The sequence below is a fragment of the Gallus gallus genome, chromosome 5 (genome assembly GCF_016699485.2).
Source record: "Gallus gallus isolate bGalGal1 chromosome 5, bGalGal1.mat.broiler.GRCg7b, whole genome shotgun sequence".
In the NCBI taxonomy this organism is placed as follows: domain Eukaryota; kingdom Metazoa; phylum Chordata; class Aves; order Galliformes; family Phasianidae; genus Gallus; species Gallus gallus.
In genome coordinates this window covers 2,405,262-2,426,287 of record NC_052536.1, presented here as the reverse complement: position 1 = coordinate 2,426,287, position 21,026 = coordinate 2,405,262, and the positions used below count along the sequence as shown (strand labels likewise).

Sequence of the window (21,026 nt, the reverse complement as noted above, 5' to 3'; positions counted from 1 at the left end):
TCTCCTAGCTCAAGGGCTGATGAGCTTGACAGAAGACAGTAACTTCCCATGCCATCTTCCAAGAAGTTTTGTACTATAAGCAATAGTGTACATTTAAAAGAAGATTTTTTTGTTGTTGGAGGAGGAATTAGAAAAGGCTTTATTTAGCTAATTACAGACTCTGAATTGTATATTCACTTCATATAATGAACTTTTGTTCAGTGCTTCTCTGAACATCTATTTTTTAATGTCTGCTCACATGAACTTTGCAGGTGGTACATTTTTTTTTTTTTTTTACATCAGTCCTCTCTAAAGTTTGTAAGCTACAGGGTGAAGTCTTCCAAGGCAAACAGGACTGAATATGCATAAGATTTTCACCATTCGTCTATATTCAGTATCAAGGGATTCAATCAGTATCCCAAAAAAACCCACATCTCAGTCATCTTCCAAGCAGCTCCAATTACCGATCTGCAAAATCTCACCATGAGAATTCATCAGCACAGGTGCGAATAGCAGCACAGAATGGCAGTTGAAAATAATCAAATAATTTAGGCCAGTTAGGCCACTGCAGTCTTTGGAGGAATATCTGTACTTCAGTATTATTCATCCGTAACACACAAAACCATAGTCCATTGTAGGAGATGAAGAACTACTGGTAACTTTAAGTGATTAAATTAACACCCATCTTCTGGGCACTGATCTGGCAAACAGCGAAAATTCACTACCCAGTGTAGCATAGAAGATTGGAAATATGACTAACAAGATCTAAGACGGTCTCCAGAAGCGTCTGCTATGCCACCTAAAGTGGCCTTGACCAGGCAAAAATGAACTTCAATTATTCCAAGTAATAAAAGAAGCAGATCTGTAAAGAACATCTACAGAGGAGATGGAGAGATCAAAAATTAAGATCCTAATAATAGCCACTTTAATGCACAGTGAAAGCATAGTAAAGGAAAAAAAAAAAAAAAAACCAGAGGGATTCACCATAATAGAGATGTTCCTACCCATGCTTTAATGTTTGTTAATCTCGAGTGATAAGTGTCCCTCTCATGAGACTTCGTCTCTTGATCTGGGTTTCTGGTAAAGCTTCCCAATTCATCCTCCATTTCATTTCACTCACTTAAAAATAAAATTAAAATGTTTCTCAAGCATTATCTTAGAACATTGGATGAAAAATTACATTACCATTCAAAGTGACCAGTACTCAGTTCTGACAGTTAAACACAATACAGTTCAATTTTCTCACTTTGGTGGTTCCCTCATTTGATGAAAGATTTGCTATATGTTACTAACGAGTGTCAAGACATTAACTGCCTTCTCCTATCTACACAGCTTCAGCTCTGCATGTGTCTCTTTTATGTGTACAGTGACAGAGAGAAAATACCCAAGAATACAACAGTCTAAGCCTTGGAACCATTTTGACATGCTTAATTGGAAAAAAATATCGGGTAGTGTCATAAATCTACCAGGAAAAAAAAAAAAACAACTTCCCTAGAGACTGCTAACTTTGGTGACCTGGCAGCACATGCAAAAATCAAGAATCAACCAAAACTATATGCATTTTAGCAAAAGAAAGTGACAAGACCACTATTACAGGGAATCAGTCTTTAAAGCTCTTATGAGCTCACACAGACTGAAGTGGGGAAAGAGAGTCAAGAACACGTGTCTTACCTTGAAATAAAAATGCTTTGCTGGCATTGTGCAGTCCTGGCACTTGTGTTACCCCTATGGTTGTATTCACGAGATCCAGTTCTGTGATTATATCAATTTGTAAGTCAGGATCCATTCCAAATCCTACAGCTGTTGGAGGGAAGGGAGGGAGACAGAGTTAGATCAATTTTTATTTCAAATCAGATAATGAAAAGCATGGAGAAGAATATCTAGTGTAGGCATTTCCAGTATCTTCACACACACACACTGTATATAGTAATTACTTAGAAGACACAGTAATTCTGTTGTAAGAAAAAAGATATTCTTTTCCAAATCTTTCAATTAAACTATTTCCTTTTCACAGCTTGTATTATGCACAACTTAAAATATTACAGAACTGATACATTAACAAAGCACTCTTTTGAGTCTGAAAAGCAATAAATAAAAGCATAAGCACTTATGCAAAAGGATGAATGAGGTGTGCAGCATACAACTACTGGCTACAGAATTTCCAGGGAGACACAAGGGCTGGAAATTCCTCTCACATTTCACATATAGCTGAGGCCAACAAATCAGGCCCTACAGATCAGTCTAAATATAATCTATTTTCCCAACTGGACAAAATGACCCTGGAGGAGATATGGTACCAGGATGAAAGATGCCATAATCACAGAGCCCTGGGTGAGTCACAAAAGCAATAAAGCTTATGGAGCACATCTTCAGTATTTAAGTTCAGCCAGTTCCCACACAGCACACCAAAGCCTCCCTACAAATAAGAAATGTTCATTTACCTAAACCTTCCAATCTGCAGTAGCACCTCCTGTAGAAGGGTGAATCCAGACCTAAGATTTAAATAGACTCATGCCCAAGAAAAGGCTGGTCATCCCGTTAATTGATGGGGCAGTCAATGAGATTGACAGAAAAGATGCACATTCAAGTACTTTGAAGTTACTGCGTTCAAAAGTTCAGGGCAACTTAATGGCTATGGCACACTGAATTTTTAAACATCTCCTTTTTCAAGGGATGGCAAGAGGCCAGCCTGACCACACTCTCTTTCTCAATGTAGCTATAGCACAAGACCTGTGCCTGAGGCATAAGTCAAACAACCTCACACAGGATCCAAGCACTTTCCTAATGAAAATTTTTGCTAACACCATTAGTAATGGGAACAGGTTCTGAGAATCAAAGCCTAACATAGCCAAAGTCAATGGTAAAACTCCTACTGACTTCTGTGGGGCAAGGACGTTACCTGTGAAACACATCCAGATTGATATCCGCTGAGTGGGCTCCATGTCCAGGTCTAAATTGATTTATTTGGCATTCCAAGACTGTGCTTCTGGATGACTTAAGCAGCAAATCCCCTATTCTGATTCTTTGAAAGGCTCTAAAAAATTACTGAGGTGTACAGAATGAACAAGAAGTTACATATTCCGCTCATAAGTCATCTGCTCCACAGTACTTTCTCCTTTCTTTTATTTGGTTATTGTAACTCCTTCTGATAAGCTGTGCTAATGCAGAGGATGCTACTGCACAGTAAGCTGAGTAGTTAAAAAAAACAGATAGTTTTAGTAAAAAATAAATAAATAAATAACAGTTTTAAGAAGGTCTCTGTCAACCTCACTCTACAATGAAAACCAAGATGCAGAGGCACTGGCAGAGCTGAACCTCCACAAGTGCCAATATATCAACATGCTTTCATGAGGATGTGGGGATAAATACCACTATGTAGAAAGTTTAAATTGGGGAATATGAACCCAGATAAATATCTCCAAAAGTAAAAGCTTCCCAGGTAGTCAGCAACATCATCAGGTTTTAGTACTATCTGTGCCACCACCCATCCCAGATGCTCAGGCACTGCAAGGCTACAACTGATGCTGCACATATTGGCAGACCAAAAACACCTTCTGAGAGAAATCTACAGCAACTCTTCCAGCACAAGGGCTGCAACCTGACATCCCCCAACACAAACAAACACAGATATTAAAATATTATTAGAAGGAGCAGCCCTTCTGGTCAAAAATGTAAAAGCAAGGGTTGCTTTAGAAAAAAAAAAAAACAGAATTACTCACTATTTTTTCAGAAGGATTTTATTTGGGAGAACAGCCACACACTGTAAATTGTGCAAACTAACTTATCAGACAATCTCATCTTCCCTACTGAGAGCAGAGTATGCTGTTCCTTATTTGAAAGAGGTTAGATGTGTCTGGAGCAACAAGAACCTACTGCTATGAGAGAAGACAGGGTAGAGACTAAAACTCGCTCTATGGAAAGGACAAACCACATCCAGTAAGACAAATCCTGACCCCGTTAAAGCCAGCGAACGCTCCACCACTGACATCAAGAGGGTGAGGACAGAAGCCACATCGAGCATGTATAGACACTCCCATAAATCACTGAAGCTCCGCTGCTCTGTTAAGGCTGTTTATTCCAGCCTGGATACCAGGGGCTCAACAAGTACAGATCACTGCAGCTCCACAGACCTCGGTTTATGCCAGGGAGTGATCCTGTGTGACAACTTCAGTGTGCCCCCTCCCAGCTTTTCAAATGCTTTCAAAAAAGGAGATTATTTAATGCCACAGCATCCATTTAGCAAAAGACTAACGTTGCTTTATATACATAGTCATTTTTAGTCATTTTCCTGCTCTGGCTCTCCAGCTTGCAGCAGGCACTCAGAAGCCTGGTTAAATAATTAATAAACAACAAATCAGCAGCTTCAGTATCATAACTAAGTCTCCTTTTCCCCTGTGGTCTCTCATGCTCTATCAAAAGGATTCCACAAGCATACCAACTGCATCTAGCATGTTCTCCTGCCTTGCTTCAGCAGAAGGAAGGCTGGAAACACTGTTTCTTTTGGAAGTCAAAATTAACCATCAACCCATAAGTCCTTACTGGAGGACTGTGCAAAGCTTAGGCTTGATCCTGACCAACGGTACTTCCAATTCCTATTTAAAGTAATTGGGCCATTTCCCTCACATCAGTGGCTTACACAAGCAAAACTCCAGCTAATTCACTCAGGGGGCGGGCACAGAAATCATCTCAGGACTTGGTGGATTTGGCCCAATGTAAATCAAAGGCACTAGAGTAGATTAGAGGATTAAGCCATATAATTATGAGTGATGTCACTAGGAAATCCCTAAAAGAAATTAATTCCACCTCACAGCTCCAACAGCTTGTACACTCTGCTTGCACCTTTATCACCAGCACCCAAGCCCTAGCAATCACACCACGTTCCAGCTAGCTAATGTGCACCATATGATTTATGCAGCACGTTCATAATTTTCTTGACCCCGCTGTACATGGGCTGCCTGGGGACAGAGAAACTTTCATAGCCCAGCTGTGCCCACACAACCATGTGCAATCATTCAGGTGGTAACTGGAACCTCCACCTGAGGCATTTTGCTCGGCTCTCCCGCAATTCCAGCAGCAATTGTTGCACACAAAGAACTTTCCGAGCAGCTTTGTAATTCCAAGCAGGAGAGTTTGGGGTCCTATATACCACCGCAAGTACCTGTCTTCGCTGCTGGGGGAAACGCTGCTACAAAAGGATGAGCGGCACGTTCTCTCAACTATTCCACGTACCACCGCTCAAAACCAATGAATTTCAATGGGAAAACGCTAAAAACAATTCTAAAACAGCGCTTTCTTCGCACTTCTGCTAATTGCACCGGGAAATTTCCCCGAGAACACCTACGGACACCAGCGAAGAAACATCCCCCGGGTGAGCTCCCTCCAGTGCAGGGCGGCGCGCGGGGTAAAGGGAGAGAACAAAGCCGCCGCCGCCGCCGGGAACAGGCACTGGGTCGCGCGGCGCCGGGGAACAGCACCACGGCTCCCACGGGCTCCACCGCGGACAGCTCCGGGCACGGCGCCGCCGGAGCAGCCCTTCCCTCTCTCTCTGCTCACGGCCCCGCGAGGCGCAGCCGCTGCCCCGAAACTTTCCCTCGCCCACCCCAACGCGCGCGGAGCGGCCGCGCCCAGTGCTCCCCGCCGCAGCCCACAGAGCTGGGGCCCGGCCCTCGGCCCCCCGCAAAGTTTCCACCCGCCGGGCTCCGGCCGCGCTCCCCTGGGAGTCGGCCCCGCGGCCCCGTCCCATCCCTCACCTGCCCCGGCGGCGGCCGCACACGCCCAGAGGAGCAGAAGCAGACCCATCGGCACGGCGCGGGCGGCGCCCGCCTGCCTCCCTCCCTGCCGGCAGCTGCTGCGGAGCCGAGCCGAACAGCAGCCTCCGACGCGCGGAACGGCTCCGGCAGCGGCGGCTCCGGCAGCGGCGGCTCCGCCCGCTGCCCAGGCACGGCCCCGACGCCCCCGCGGCGGGGGCTCCCCGCCCGCCCCCCGCCGTGACGCGCGGGCCCCCCTGGGCCTCGCCAGCGCCGCCGCCCGGCCGCCGAGTGGGAGCGGCCCCGCGCGCGGACCCCAGCCGCCGCCCCCAGCCTCGGTAAAAGGATGAGACCCCCGCGATGCCCTGCAGGCCGCGGGAGCACCGAAGCGTAACGCGGAGATCCGTACCCTGCCGCGGGCTTCCCGGTGTCCATGCTCGAGTCGCTTAACTGCTCTCTCCTCCACGTCCACCAGGCGTGAAAAGAGGAAAGCACTTCAGTATACTTGCAAGTCATCAGAGAAGCTGCTCCAATAGCTTTTCTAAAGAATTTCTTCACCTACTTTTTTCTCTCCAGCCACAAACTCAGCTCACTCACGTAGAAGAAATCAGTTCTACCTCACAACCCCCCCCCCCCCCTCCGAACACCTGATTTAACGTTGGGTTAGAGATGATGGGCCCCAGCTGGAACTCCCATCCCATCCAAGGCCATCCCAGCTGGTCCTACTTAGTTACAGTTCCAATCAAGCCCCAGCTAGCGGAAAGGCGGTGGTACTCCTCTCTGCCTTTTCACCTCATCACACTATGGTTAGGCTCTGCTTAACACAAAACTAAGCCAGCTTGCACACACACAAAAAAAAATTACAGTGTACATTTGGAGAAAGCTAGGATGACACAAACAACAAAATAAAAAAAAACTGGATTGGACATAAGGAAGAAGTATTTTAAATTGAGGGTGGTGAGGTACTGGCAAAGGTTGCCCAGAGATGTAGTGGGAACCCCATGCCTGGAGGCATGCAAGGTCAGGCTGGATGGGGCTCTGTACACCCTGATGGAGCTGCGGGTGTCCCTGTTCATTGTTGGGGAGTTGGTCCAGGTGGACTTTAAGGGTCCCCTCCAACTCAAACAATTCTATGAAAGAAGAAAATAAAAATTAAAAAAAAAAAAAAAAAAAAAAGCTACTCCCATCTCAGGGGGCAGTTATGCTCATCCACATTTACAGTAACATGATTAGAAGACAGCATGGCTGCCTAATCATTAATTTTGTTAGGTCACCGAAAACAGCTGTTCCTGGCTGCTAGCAGGGTGTGCACTCCAGGAAACCTCAGGGTGCTCATCCCAGCAGCATCTCAGCCATTTACCTCCAGTTTCAGTAAACAGCCTTTGCTCAAATGTAGCTTTGTACATTCTTGCTTTTGTTTAGTGTGTCACATTATCAGCACTGCTGCTAGCCCTCAGGCATGGAGAGGTGTATTGTATACACTTATGTGTATATGTTACGTAGCCATAGCAACAAGAAAACAAGGCAATAGCACATCCTCAGGTGAAGGCACCTTTCTATCCCACCTCAATACTCTGATGTAAGAGAATTCTTTCTAGGAAATACAGCTATACATCCAATTCTTGGTAGCTTAGCTACGTTTGTGCTTATGATAACAAAATCAGGGTCTATCTACACAAAAAATCAAATCTAATCCAATTAAAGTTTCACTATAGTTTTCACTTCTAAGCAGAACTGGTGCAGAGCATGTAGTGGTTATGCAGTTTAAACTGCTATTACAAAGATTTGTAAGAAACGTAATTATCTTTAACCTGAATCTGGATTAAATGATATTACCATGAACATAAGAAAAAAAATTGCCCTGGCATATTCTCACCTCTGTTGTGAACAGATAATTATGGAATCATGAAGACTGGAGAAGACTTCTAAGATCACTAAGACCAATCCCAACGCACCCTACCATGCCCACTGACCACATCTCTCAGTGCCACATTTTCACATTCCTTAAATAACTCCAGGGATGGTGACTCCACCACTTCCCTTCTCACCGTCCCTGGTTTGTTCTTCTATTGGCCAGAGCCCACAGGCAGCACAGCAAATAGCCTGTCACGTGGGCAGAAGCTCTCTGAACAGAGCAGGTTCCATTACATGGGTCTTCCTCTAGCAATGCCCAGTGATCATGCATTGGCTAAGCGCTAGTTATTTTGCATGCACTTTCACTTGTTTATATTGGAGAATAGTAGAAAGGAAGGACCAAAAAAAAAAAAAAAAAAAAAAAACCTAAGTAGCTTTCTCCCCACCAACACTGTCCCCATACCTACTCTAATGGCAACAAATTGCCTTCATAGTAAAAAAAAAAAATCTGATATTCTGGTATGATCTAGTTAGAAATATAAATAGCCACAAGGCATGACATTCAAAAAAGACTTAGGGCTGTGTTCATGAACATTCATAGCAATTTAAAAAAATCTGATGGCACTTTAGCAAGAATGAAGTGTTATTCCTGGCAAGCCAGTTAGATTTCAGCTCAGATCATATTCCTGTGAAAGGCTGTTCTTGCACTGCCAGTTGGACATTGAATGTGTCTTGATTTTGACCTAAATTATTGTGACATTGCTAGCTGCGTGGTGTTAAGCTGCTAGTTCTTCCAGCCACAAAGCTTGCGGCATTCTATCATTTGATGGAGAGTTCCTGACTAGGCCTGGCCTCTCTCAGAGTGGCTGCAATGCTGTTTGCAGCCCTTGAACAGCAGACAATTAGAAGTGCTAAGTATTGCTTACAGTGCTGCCAAGCATGGGCTCAGCTGCCAGTGGATGTGCAGACAGTGGAGAGACAGCTGTGGTCGCTTCTGGAGAAACACCTCCTACTTCACCGAGTAGGAAATCTTCTCATTTCACTAATGGTAAGGCTCGCATCCCCCAGAACCCCGTCTCCTGAGAGCTGCTTGGCGATTCATACAGGCAAAGTTTACTTTGCAGGCAGTAGGGGGCAACAATGTACAACAGCATTAATACCGAAGTACTAAGCGGGTTTAAAGAGACTGCTTTTACACGCATTTGTCCTACCCGCTGATACACAGCTCATCACAACTACTTAAGGTTCAACAGATTGAGAGTACCCATGTTAAGCTGTAGTCACATCAGTAGCTTCTAAATCCTCCAGTACAAGGCCTGGCAAAGAGAAATCCTTCGTCTGCATAAGACATGGAGTCAGCTGTGGAGTAACACTTCCTGCCACCTCCTCTATCTGCACACACACTGCTCAGAGAAAGGTAAGTTTTCAAGTAAAAGAAACAAAAACTTTTCTGGTGGAAACTGACTACCAGAACAGCTGAAGCAGTCCATGTGGCTGTTGGGTCACCCTCAGGATGAGGCTTTGCTTGGAATTGCCATCACACTCTTGGCAGAGCACTCGTGTATCATTTGCCACCATATCTGATGCCGTGTTATGATCAGATGTCATACTTCAGCTATTGTATTTTGGGAATGCTTATTAAAAGCTCATCTCCTAGAAGAGGAATAGGTCAGATTAGTATCATTAATGTCATTAAGTATCATTAGTACAGCAGTACTGCAGTGCACACTGCTTTGTATTGCACTCACCACACTGCAGGAATTCAGCTTTAAACAAAAGGTGTGATAACATCAGGAGATGTGGGCTTAGCCTTCACTCTTCTCTTGCCTCTGTCCTTTCACCTTCTGTTTGTGCCTCCATTCGATACGAATCTCCATTGTTTGTAACAATTCAACAATCTTTGGGGTGACTTAATTGATGGGATAAAAAGGATTTAAACAAAGCCAGTTGGTCCTCTGATAAGTAATCAATTATTCTACAAGCTCCCAAGCACACAATAGTTACAAACTCAGCCATTTAATTGATTCTTGTTTCTGCAGCTGTGCAATATCTCCCTTTCCCAAGAGGGCTGTTTCCAGTTGCTGCTCAAGGTTTCTAACAATCAAGTGGATCAATTCTGCAGATACCTTAAGGCTGTGTGTTAAGTAAGAATGATGTTTGTAGTCTGTGTTGGGTGGGGAAAGAGAGTAGGAAAGAAAATCTATTCACCAGGAAATGTTAAGTAATTTTGTTTTAAACACTGGACATTTATTTAGAGTCTTTAGAGCCCATACATTATTGAATAATTTTAATTTATCACATCCAAATATAATAGGCAAATATATAATACAATAAATTGCATTTGTAGACATAAATACAAAAATTGAGGTAGGGCCTCAAGAATAATGACTTCTTAAATGAATAACATACAGCATTATATTATGCACTACATGAGATACGTATGATGCAACCTTAGTAATATAATACATCTTCTCCACGTACAGCTAATGAAAAAAAGAAATCAATGACCTGGTTAGGGTACATATCTTTATCCATAGGCAGCAGTACCCCATAGAACGCCTGTAAACATATATATATATTTATATATGACATTACGCAAGTAATTAAGATTTAACCCATCAGCGATGGGTCTGTAGTAAAGTGCCATAGGACACAGGGAGCAAATTCTCAGCTGGTGTAAACTGTCACAGCTCCTAACAAAGCTGTAACAATTTATACCACCTAAGCATCTACCTTACAAGGTAATACTACATAATATAAATGACAGATAACATGTTTTAGTCAATCTACGATTTCCCTAACAATGGAAGATAGCTATAAGGCAAATGGTTACCTGAAAATGCATTTAGGTATTATGGGCAAATAATAATATTGCAAGCAGTAAGGTCCAGCCTGGTTCTTGCCTTATGTTAAACCCATCAGGAAAACCTTCCCTCTTTGGTGATAGGCTGCCTGAAGGCAGAGACCATAAATAACCCACCCACTCCCCTCAAGTCATCAACCTGAGTCCCTCTGGAATACCAAGATCTGGCCATTTTACGAGTATCTGATGTGCAAACAGCTTAGCTACCAACTAACAAACACCAGGCACAGCAGCATTCATGGCAAAACAGAGATGCCTTCTGGGAGACCTCTTCCCAAAAGCTCTGCAGCCTGCAACCCACACTTCATACCAGTCTTTGATTGTAAGAAAAAGTGGAGTTGCAGAAGAAGAAAACAACAGGAAATCAATCTCTGTCATAAACAAGCATTTGCTTTTGTCACAGGCAGCAAGAAATCATATTATCCATATAACTCTACATATATTCAAAAAAGACCAAAAGGTATCAAAATAAATCAGCATTTTGAGTTTCATGGTAAGGGATAGCCACAGTGCATTGGAAGCAATGACCTTCAGTGCCAAGGCACATCTAATGCAGACATCAAAGCAGATCAGAACCTAATAAAAAAAATGCTTTGACCCAATTGAATGTCATGTAAAGACAATCCAAGCCTCTCAATTAAAGGTCATTTTGTTAAATCCTTTTCTTGGGAACAAAGTGCCGCCATGTCTAGCTGAAACACAAGTTTGGAGTATTGCATATTAAAAAACACTAGTAGGAAGACCCCAAATAATTTGAAGATGGCGAACATTTGCATTGTGATCTTTAATGCATACAACAGTGCATTTTGGCTCATTCAGAAGTTCAACTTCATTTCAACAAAAATATATGCAACAAAACTAATTCTCATCAAATTTGAACATTTTTACTCACAGGACAGATAGATCTCCAAGTAAGCGCATTGCATTTTTACTAATATGGCTTTTTCCCCTCTTTTTTTTTTTTTTTTTAATGTTCAAAGATCTTTACTCGTACTTAATTAGTTACTAAATTTCTTTTTAGAAAATTATTAAAGTACATGCATTTTTTTCTAGAACATACTAAACTAAGTGCATTCTTGAACTGCAAGGTTACTTCTCATTTAAAGAGGACACTGCTGGTTAATTTAATCTCAATGTTCAGATTTGGCCAGTGAAATACTTCTTTTTAGAAGCCTAGCATGAAAAACTTCTGTTTTTAATATGTAGTGAACATTCCATATCTTTGGTGACTTCTGTACTCTTTTCTCTCTCTCTCCAACTTTTTTGCATGTCTAGTATTGAAGGCAAAGCCAAAGACAAAAATCAACTAGAAGAACATCACTCTCTATAATCTGTCTTCAGTTTCAAAGTCAGACTTAATCCTGTGATAAGGATTTAACAAGCACAGGAACAGCACAAAATAAAATATTGCAGATTAATCATAGAATTAATAGAAGGCAATTTTTGTATGTAATTCATTTTGGCAATCCAAGCCAAAGGACAGATATCATCACCTAGCAGTATTCCTTCAAATGATATGTCTTTTATTCTTAATGTCGACAGCAACCAACTTCTTCATTCTGAGACAATTTTGTTGCAATTAGTTAATTCTGGTTCCAATGCACATCCTGAGACAAAGATAGAATGTGAAAGGATTCAGAACCATTATGTGATTTGACTGTGTTTTTTTTCTTTTTTTCTTTATGAGGAACAAGCCTATAGATCTATTGTTTTTTTACTGCAACAGTAAGAAAAGCAAACTGGACTGGACTCCAAAAATCAAGCCAAGAAGCTAGATACTATCAGTAAAGACAGGCCTAGAGCTTTTTCTCCTGACCAAAATGCGTAAGTCTCACTGACTTAGGTTCCTTTCTTCACCCAGAAAAGTGCTCTCAACCCCAAGCAGATATAAGGGACAAAGTTTCATTGCATCAACATGGCTTCTCACATCTGCCTCTGCCAAGAAAATAAAAGCCAGAAGTAAGAATAGAAACCGCCTTAAGAAATAGCGGGCAAAGCTGAAGAGTAGGGGGACAGCTTTAAGGCAGAGAAGTTGCAGTGGGGTCCCATTCTGCTGCCCCATGAGGTGGGGACTGGCAGAGCCTGTGGAGCACAGATTCAGGGGCCAGCACAGATTGTAGCTAAATCCATCCTCAGTGACAGCCTTGATGGCATTTTCTTGTCCTGCATGAGGATTAAAGGTCTCCAGCAGTGCTTACAACTGGCAACACTAATTGCCCCATGAAAGAGAAAGTTCAGCAAAATGATTAATATATTTCATATACATATATATATATATACACACAGAGAGAGAAAACAAGTTAACATGTAGAAGTGTTATGTCAAGGTTTAGGTTTTGCCTTGTTTTCTTCTACAGGAATGGAACAACACATCTACTGATCTACAGACACACAGTAACTGAGGATTTACCTGAGACCCTGTAATATGAAGACAGACAGACAAAAGAACCGGAGAGAAACAGTCCCCTGAAAGGAAAGAACATTTACTGGCTACTACAAGAGTGTGTGTGGGGAGGGAAAAACAGGCTAAACTACTCTAAGCTCACCATCTCTAAACTGGTCGATAAGATATTTATAGGGACATAAAACATCACTAGTACACACTACATGAACACTGATCACTCTTAAAAAATATAAGTATGTATAGAATATAACAATATCATAAAGGTTATTATGTTTTTGCCAATTAGTGAAGACATTTTTCTCCCTCGTTCTAGTGCATTTACAATAAAATGGGCTAATTTTCTATTCAGTTAAATAAATGTACTCCTAAAAAGCTCTATTTTTTACTCTGCCCAATAAGTAACAATTATTTAAGTTTAACATTTCTATTGCCACACAGAACTGATACCTAAAATATAATGATTAAAATGTCGTATCACTCTCTCCCCCTCCAACCCTCATGTTTTGTACATCTGTTGAGGCATCCCTGAGGATGACTGCAGTGGTTAATTGTTGCTTTTGTTTGTTTGTTTGTTTTCTTTCTGTGTCATGAAAACGTTCTAAATAGGAAAAAAGAAGAAGAAGAAGAAAACTATGTAGACTATGTACATTCCAGAGAATACCACTTTGAAGAATTTATATGCTATATATATATAATATTTCGACAACTGGGGTTTTGCTATTTCCTATTGGCTGAAAGAGAAGAATACATCTAAAAGTAGTATAAAGAATGAGAATGAAGAGGGACTCACAAGGCTGAACAGCACATCTAACTTCTAATAAATGTTGCTGAGTGACAACCAGACTACACTTACCACTGTAAGAATACAAAGTTAGGCACAAATTATATGATGGCTTCTTGAGGAGGTACTGTAAACGAAAGCAGAGAAACAAGGAAACCAAATTCAGAGTACTGAAGAGAGTAAAACCTCAGTCAGGAGGAACGTATGTGCAGCTGGCCAGAGCAGCCAGGTTTCAGGTGCATTGTATAACTGAGTTATTTCCAATGGATATGACAGATAGCAAATTCAGAAAGAAATGTATGGCAGCACTCTAATTGCAGTGCCCATGCACCTCAGTCTGACATTATTTCCAAACCACCTCTTGACTCAAATACCATTTGCTCCAATCACAAATGATATTTTCTTTTTTTCCTAAGCTTTGCTTTACTTTTCCTATGCAAAAACATCTAATGGATGCAGATCAGTGTTTCTGCTCTGATCCCACATGTTGCTTACTGGCATTCTGTTTCAAGGGTCTCTGCTTATTTAGATAGCAAGTCCTCAAAGTTAGCATAATTCATATTCATACAAGAACTGTGTGACAACGAGGTGTGCTCCACTGTCAGTGTAGACTAAGTGACTCCGCTTATCATGAAAGCCTTGTGCTGGACTGATACCAGCGCTGCAGGAGAACCCTTCCTATGTTCACTCCCATCCTTCCCTTTCATTACATTGGTAACAGAATCCTAGTTCCACCTTTAGCTGTTACAAGGGAACATTTGTTTATTCCTACACAACCCAACAAAACCTGGGATGTAACCCATTGTGCAACATGCTTTTGCTGTCTCAGCCAAAACATAATACAGCATAGACATCACCTACCCCTGGAAATGGTCTAGCTAGGTCTCCCCTGTGGCATGCAACAGTAAATCCTGCTTCTCTAAGCAACCACTTCCAGGCACTGCAGTGAGGAAAAAAAATGGTGGGGAAACAAATCAGAAAGAATAGCTGAAAAGGCTGACAATATTTCTGTCACCATGGTAAGAACCATTAGCACTGGGTCCCCAGTTCTATATCCTTCACTGGTAGTTTAAGTCCCAGGGAAGAGGTTCCCAGTGGATCAATCATATTCATGTAACGTTCACCACGGTGCTTGGCCAAAAACGGACCCCAGTCTGGCTGTGGAGAACACACCAACTTCACTCGCTGCAATGTAGGGAAAAGAAAAGAGAGTCTCATTTGGAGTTACAGAGCAAAACACAGTGCAGAAGAAAGAAGAGCAGGCTTGTTTGAGGTTTTTGACAATGGCTCTGCAATGCTCCACTGCTCAGTGTTTGTTTTGCACAAAGTTTGCAAGACTAATAGAGGATAAAGTGCTCAGATTTTAATTATTCATTCTCCCTTGCCATATGAGGGGAGCTCAGGTCTACTGTTACAGATTGCCAGGCTCACTTACTGAAGGACACGTGCACAATTACTTAGCCCAATCGTCTAAGCAGTGGGTAACTGCATTAAAATAATTGGATTTCTGTTTAGCATATATCCCCAAAGTATACAAATGACCAAAAAGTAATGCGTTGCTATGAATGAACCAAGATTCTCATTTTCAGATGACAAAATATTTCACTTCTATCTTCAGTGAAAAGAAAGAAGAGAACATTAATGTGGCAAACAACAACAAACTTCTCATCTTTCTGCTGATTTCCTTATTGAATAGATCATACAATTGGCTATTTACAGATAAAAAGGAAAGAAAACATATTTCTGATGACTTAAGAGGGAGTGATTACATGTTTATTACCCAATAAAATGAATCAGGCCTCTATATCAGTTATTTTAATCTCTGCTTAATTACCAGTTTGCAACACTTACCTCCCAGATCAACCATAATAATTTTATGAAGCAGACTCAATGTTCAGAAAATACTGGGCGAGGGATGAAATAACTTCAGCGAAAGCCCCTTCAAAACATGTCCAAATTTTTGCCATTTCTTTGGGTGCCCTACCAGGAGGACAGTAAGGGTAGCACCCTACTTTTTCAGGCCACATACTCCACTGCAGTACAGGTGAGTTAGAAGATTTGAAGCACAGCTATTTGTCTCAATGTGAGAAACTTACAAAGCAACGAACAAGCAAATCTAATTTCATGTTAACTCATCTCCAGTAGTAGTTCTCTCTCCTGACCTCTGTGCTCCAACATGCACTACACTAGGGCTGAACAGCCCTTTGGACAAGTGACTTTGCTGCGTAGTGCCAGCTGTGTACTTGGATGCTCTCCCTAGGGCACCTCTCTACTTCATGTTAAATTCCTTTGCTCTTTATGAAATGTAAAAACGTGATCTTTTCCCTCAGGCACATGTAGTATGACATATTGAGAGACTAAGTGAATATTCTACCATAGTAAATTCTGCTCTCTTCTCTTTTTTTTCTTTTTTTCTTTTTGTTTTTTTTAGGTGTATAACAGACCCGATGGATTTTTGCAGGACAGCCAAACTGACAAAGCTGCTATAGAAAGGGGAGACGAGTGTCTGTTCTTTATCCAAAGAGAGAACGGCACAAGCAGTAGCAGCAAGGACAGGGGAGAACTGAGAAAGACTCAGAACAGAAAGGGACCGCCTCATTTCCAGAGCAGTGTGGGGAAGCAGCAGGTATCTGATTTACACAATAAAGCCTAAAAAAGCAGCCTAGAAATCAAATGCTACCTGGTATTTTTTTAAGCTCAGATGCCACAGCAGGAGAGTTTACTCAGTCAGCAAAGTAGGTTGAGCTGTAGAGCATGAGATCTGTTTGTCTTTCTTATATTTAGCCTTCATGGATGGGCACAACCTTCTGGAACACCCCCATGGGACTCAGGTACGACAGCCTATCACTCTGCAACCTGGCATGTTGTGATGCCATCTCCTAGAGCCCATGGGGCTCTTTGTAGTACAGCACATACCAGTGGTTGAGTGAAGCCTACTGCTTTGACACACCACAAAGCTGGGATAACTTTCTTCCACTGACATCGTTTCCAGGGCTAATGAAATTTGTAACACCTTCTACTTCTCTTAAAAGCCATCACTTAACAATTCAGTAGCATTTTGTTGAGGAACGGGGAATAAAAGGTCTGCATTTTAAATCAACGGAGCATCTCTTTGCAACACAATGACTAGCTCAACCAGCAAGTAAATCTTAGCAACATTAGCCATTCAATATTACAAAAATCTATGTAAAATAAAAAAGATAGTCTCTTGTGAGCATATTTTTAAGCAGCAAAAAGATAGCAGAGTTACCTCAATAAATTTGCCTGGGGCTAGGTGCATTTTTATCACAAACATCACTGGGATCCAAATAACTGAGCAGGCCAGCATCAGCCACCCAAGCACCATTGACCAGCCAGGGTAGTGGTAAGCTCCATAAGTCATCGGTTCCCATTGGTAAAAACTGAAGCAAAGAATAAACTGGAAACAAGGGAGGAAAAAGTTTGAATAAGTAAAACGAGCTTGCTATGTAGCCAAGAGCAGGTATCTGTGCACACAGTTGGTCTGCATGGGATATAGATATAAGTATATGCTGCTAGGCAGGGGGCTATCACCAAATATAACAAACAGGTCAGAGCCTGAATCTAATGAGTTTCATGGAAATCTTGCAAAATCCCACAAAAATCTGTATTTAGGCCAGAAGAATTGAAATTAGAATCTTGCCCCTAGAGTAACAGGCTTTATTACATGGTCTATTGGCAGTTTTACCTTATGTGATTATGTTAAGTTACTCCATTTCATTTATGGTATGAATTGCAATACATCTGCTTACATTTGTGCATAATTCAGTGACTTTTGGGAAATGCCTGTGCTTACAATAATTGCACACAGAAGATTTATAGCAGCATAACTAGGTGAAGGTGCATATAGAACGATTGGTTTATTTCCAGAGATGTGGAGGAGCTGAAAGTCTAATATTAGGCTATTCAAGTGTATCAAATATTAGTTTTAAAGAAGCCATAATAGAAAAAAAAAAAAAAAAAAGTATTACTTGGTTTTGCTTTGTCCATTTTCATAGCACAAAAATTGAATTATGGGTGATCCGTCTCAAATTATTTCTCACTCTAAGGTCATTAAATATTACAATTGGAGGGGACAAGCAGCAAAACATGAAAGCCTGAACTGACCTCACTTGCTTTCCAAATTTGCTTTTTGTAAGAGACAACATAATTTCGTATTCCCTAGTTGTGATTACTGGCAGCAGCTAAGCGTGCAAGTCTGATCAGTAAAGCAACCAAGCAATTTGCAGAAATTGCCTTATAGCTCCCTTCAGAAGCGTAACAATGGTTCTAAAAAGCAGATCTTGAAAACAGCCATTGGAAGAAATAGGCGAAAAAGAAAAGAGAACATGTGCACACATCTTTTTGAACAAGACCCATGAGGAAGCATATGTTCACATTGATACAGTCCGAATATTGTTGATTAAAATGGGCTACACTTTCAAACTTTTCAAACACAAATGTCCAAACTATGTCTGTATATTACCTCAGTCAAACCACAGCTGCCACCAGTCAGGTGAGCCAGATCTGTGTGTTTTCCAAGCATGGCAGCCCTATGCTTTGGTGAAGACAGTCAAGAAAAATCTACATGGGAGGGCAGAACACTTTCACCACAAATGATTCTATGAACACCTGCAACATGCCTGTTGGAAAGATGGTTCTCAGCATATTTCTTCTCCTCACAACTCGGGGTTCTAAAACCAAACAATCCCTTCACCCATATTCCTCTATGCTAATACAAACTTTTCCAATTTTCAGAAGAAATTACCTAATTCCTGAACTAGCATCACCTGAAAGAAATAACTAACTATGGAAGAAGCCTTCTACCCCCTCTCCATCCCAGAATCAAAGAACTTCCCAACATTACGCTAACAGCATGGTTTCATTCTGGTGCCAAAACATGGCACGCACTCAGAGTGTAATTGTATTTCAGGTAAAATATAAAGGAAATATTGTGTTAGAAGGTCAGACTGTCAACAGAGCTGCGATACACTGAGCCCTGGACTTGGAAAAAAAGACCTAAAAACCATGCTTCATAGTGGTAAAATGAAGAACAAGTCCTGAGATGCTACTTTGAAGTAAGGCCTAAGGCCTATCTAAAAGATAACAGTGCGGCAATGTTCATTTTTAAACGTTACGTTGCTATAGGCAGGCGGGCAGCAGCGCCCGCAGCCCGAGGCAGGAGGAAGAGGAGAAGGATGCGGCACTCCCACTTCCCGTAGGGCGCTGCCGCCACCTGCTGTCCTGCGCTGCCACCGGCACGGCGTGCCTCGGGGAAGCCCGAGCTCTTTACCGTAGAGAGGGATAACCCCCTTCGGTGTTTCTATTTGTTATTAAAGACATGCATATTTCAGCCTCTGCAAAAATAGCTCTGTCTTTGCAGAGCGGTTGTCACCGAGATCTCCATGAAACTCTTTCCAAAGTATATAACATGCTGAAAACACGTTTTTTCCCCTAACACAGCCTGAGGACAGAAAAGGATTATGTCATTCTCTCTGTATATATACACACACACACACCGAATACACACCCAGAATAACCAAACCATGCTACTGTGCCATGGTATGCTGTGCCAGCATTTGGTACAAGCAGGGAAAGGCTTCAACAGCACTGCAGAGAGACCCACCAGCCCAAGAGGCAACAACAACAACAAAAAACACAGGGAAAGGCACCAGAAATTCTTGCTTACTGTTAAGATAGTCGGGGTCACAAAGGCCCAACAGACTCGCCAGAATTTACTTGGCTGGAATCCAATCATCATTTCTATATCTTCACAAAACCTTTGCAATCCTGTAAGTTGAAAAGGCAAGTGTAATTAGGGGGTGAAAGAAACCAGTTCTAATTTGTGATACAGCTTTTGTGATCCTCCTTATGTCTAATTACAGTAATGGATTGTGACATGTTAGGTGAAAACCTCAACTGAAGGATTCTAACCACAAAGTCAAAAGTGACACCAATACCAATTAAATACTTGATTCCTAAGGATTAAAAAATTGAGCTTTTAGCAGAGATTAATTATTGAGTTTAGAACCTTTCAGGTGGAGACATGATGAGCATGTGCTGATTAACTGCAGTTCTGTGCATATTTGTTACATTTAAAAAGAAAAAACCTTACTAACAAAAAATAAACTACTTAAGATGTGTCTTTAGGTATGACATGATATGCAGCCAATAAAACCAGTCAGCTGCATACTTGTATCAGCACAGATAATATCTGAGCCTCTGTATACTTACTGTAATTAAATCGCCTAACTTTGACACTGATCATCTCCTGTTGTTTTTCAACAAATATGTAAGCAATACTTAGAACTGTTAGAGAGCACCAGCAAATCTTTAAAATTCTATTTAGTGTCATCAATTAAACAGACTGACTGACATGTTGATCCTTCAGATTATTGTATCAATTGCATCTATATGGTCACTTGAGTTAATAAAATGCAGAAGATTGGGAAATGCTATTTCAGACATTTCCAGTTATCTCCTTGGCCATGCCACCCAACTAAAGTCAGTCTGCATTTCAGCCTGGCTCTGCACTGCTGTATACATCAATGGGCCCTTCTCAATTCCACAGCTATTTGAGATTTAACCAAAAAAAAAAAAAAAAAAATCAAGACTGATACATATTACAGCTCATCTAATGGTGATGAGAAGAAGGAAATCTGGGGTCCTCCCCATTAAGCGGACATTTCAAACTTTGGCCAATTTGATTTGATAAAGCAGGTGACTGTCTGCCATTTACAATGTACAAAGCATTAATCTACACTATTTGGTATCATTTCTATGATGTGAAGACAGGGATGGAGCTTAAACATTGCAGGAAAGTCATTCAGTGAAGGAGGAAATTCTCAGGAGAAAATCAATGAATTGCTTTATGTTCTCAGTGCCCTTATAGCCAGCCACTGAAGCTGCTGAACATAAGGGATAATCCCCAAGTTTTATCCTCCTAATTTGGAAGCTTTTCTGCTGTTATTGAGGTGAAATTAATCTATCCACTTGACTTCTAACAATTAAGAATGGATGCCCTAGCATATAAAAATAGCAATAGCTCAGTGCTCAGTGGCTCAATGTTCAGCATCTTCTGATGCACCTCCAGGAGAACAGCAGGAGCTAGGGCAGCCCTAGAGCTGAGCTTAGCAGTGAGTCCAGAGTAAGCCAACACAGGCAGATAGCATGCAAGAGAAAAGCTGAAAACTCTGTTATTGCAATAAACAGATAACAATCCAGAAACTAGAGAAGGTGGTACTGCAAGGTCTGTGTCTATCTTACTCATCGTGTGCTTCTCCTTTTTGTAACACAAACCTTTACATCCCCGGACTGAATATAATGCCTAGGACTTCTCTGTGATGGACCTGAAATCTATCTTTCCAGTAGCTGGATGATTTGCCCCACTGCTGTTTTCCTG

At 41.6% G+C, this 21,026-nt stretch overlaps 2 protein-coding genes across 10 annotated transcripts in view; both read right to left on the bottom strand.

Moving 5' to 3' along the window:
* Nucleotides 1–5,915, bottom strand: part of NELL1 (neural EGFL like 1) — a 286,028-nt gene extending 280,113 nt beyond the window's left edge. For 8 of the 9 annotated variants that reach the window (XM_015286235.3, XM_015286242.3, XM_015286237.3 and 5 more), the window contains exons 1-2: nucleotides 5,730–5,915; nucleotides 1,651–1,779 (exon numbers count right to left, since the gene is read on the bottom strand). In XM_015286235.3, the coding sequence (XP_015141721.2) occupies nucleotides 1,651–1,779; nucleotides 5,730–5,778 (178 nt within the window). In that variant the 5' untranslated portion in view covers nucleotides 5,779–5,915. Of the gene's footprint in view, nucleotides 1–1,650; nucleotides 1,780–2,878; nucleotides 3,025–5,729 lie in introns of all 9 variants that reach the window. The other variant, XM_001234166.7, reaches the window with a different exon arrangement.
* A 3,891-nt stretch (nucleotides 5,916–9,806) lies between these two features.
* The window catches only part of SLC6A5 (solute carrier family 6 member 5), a 31,873-nt gene continuing 20,653 nt past the window's right edge, over nucleotides 9,807–21,026 (bottom strand). The window contains exons 14-16 of the mRNA XM_025151252.3: nucleotides 19,314–19,414; nucleotides 16,878–17,045; nucleotides 9,807–14,812 (exon numbers count right to left, since the gene is read on the bottom strand). Coding sequence (XP_025007020.2) covers nucleotides 14,657–14,812; nucleotides 16,878–17,045; nucleotides 19,314–19,414 — 425 coding nt within the window. The 3' untranslated portion in view covers nucleotides 9,807–14,656. The remainder of the gene's footprint in view (nucleotides 14,813–16,877; nucleotides 17,046–19,313; nucleotides 19,415–21,026) is intronic.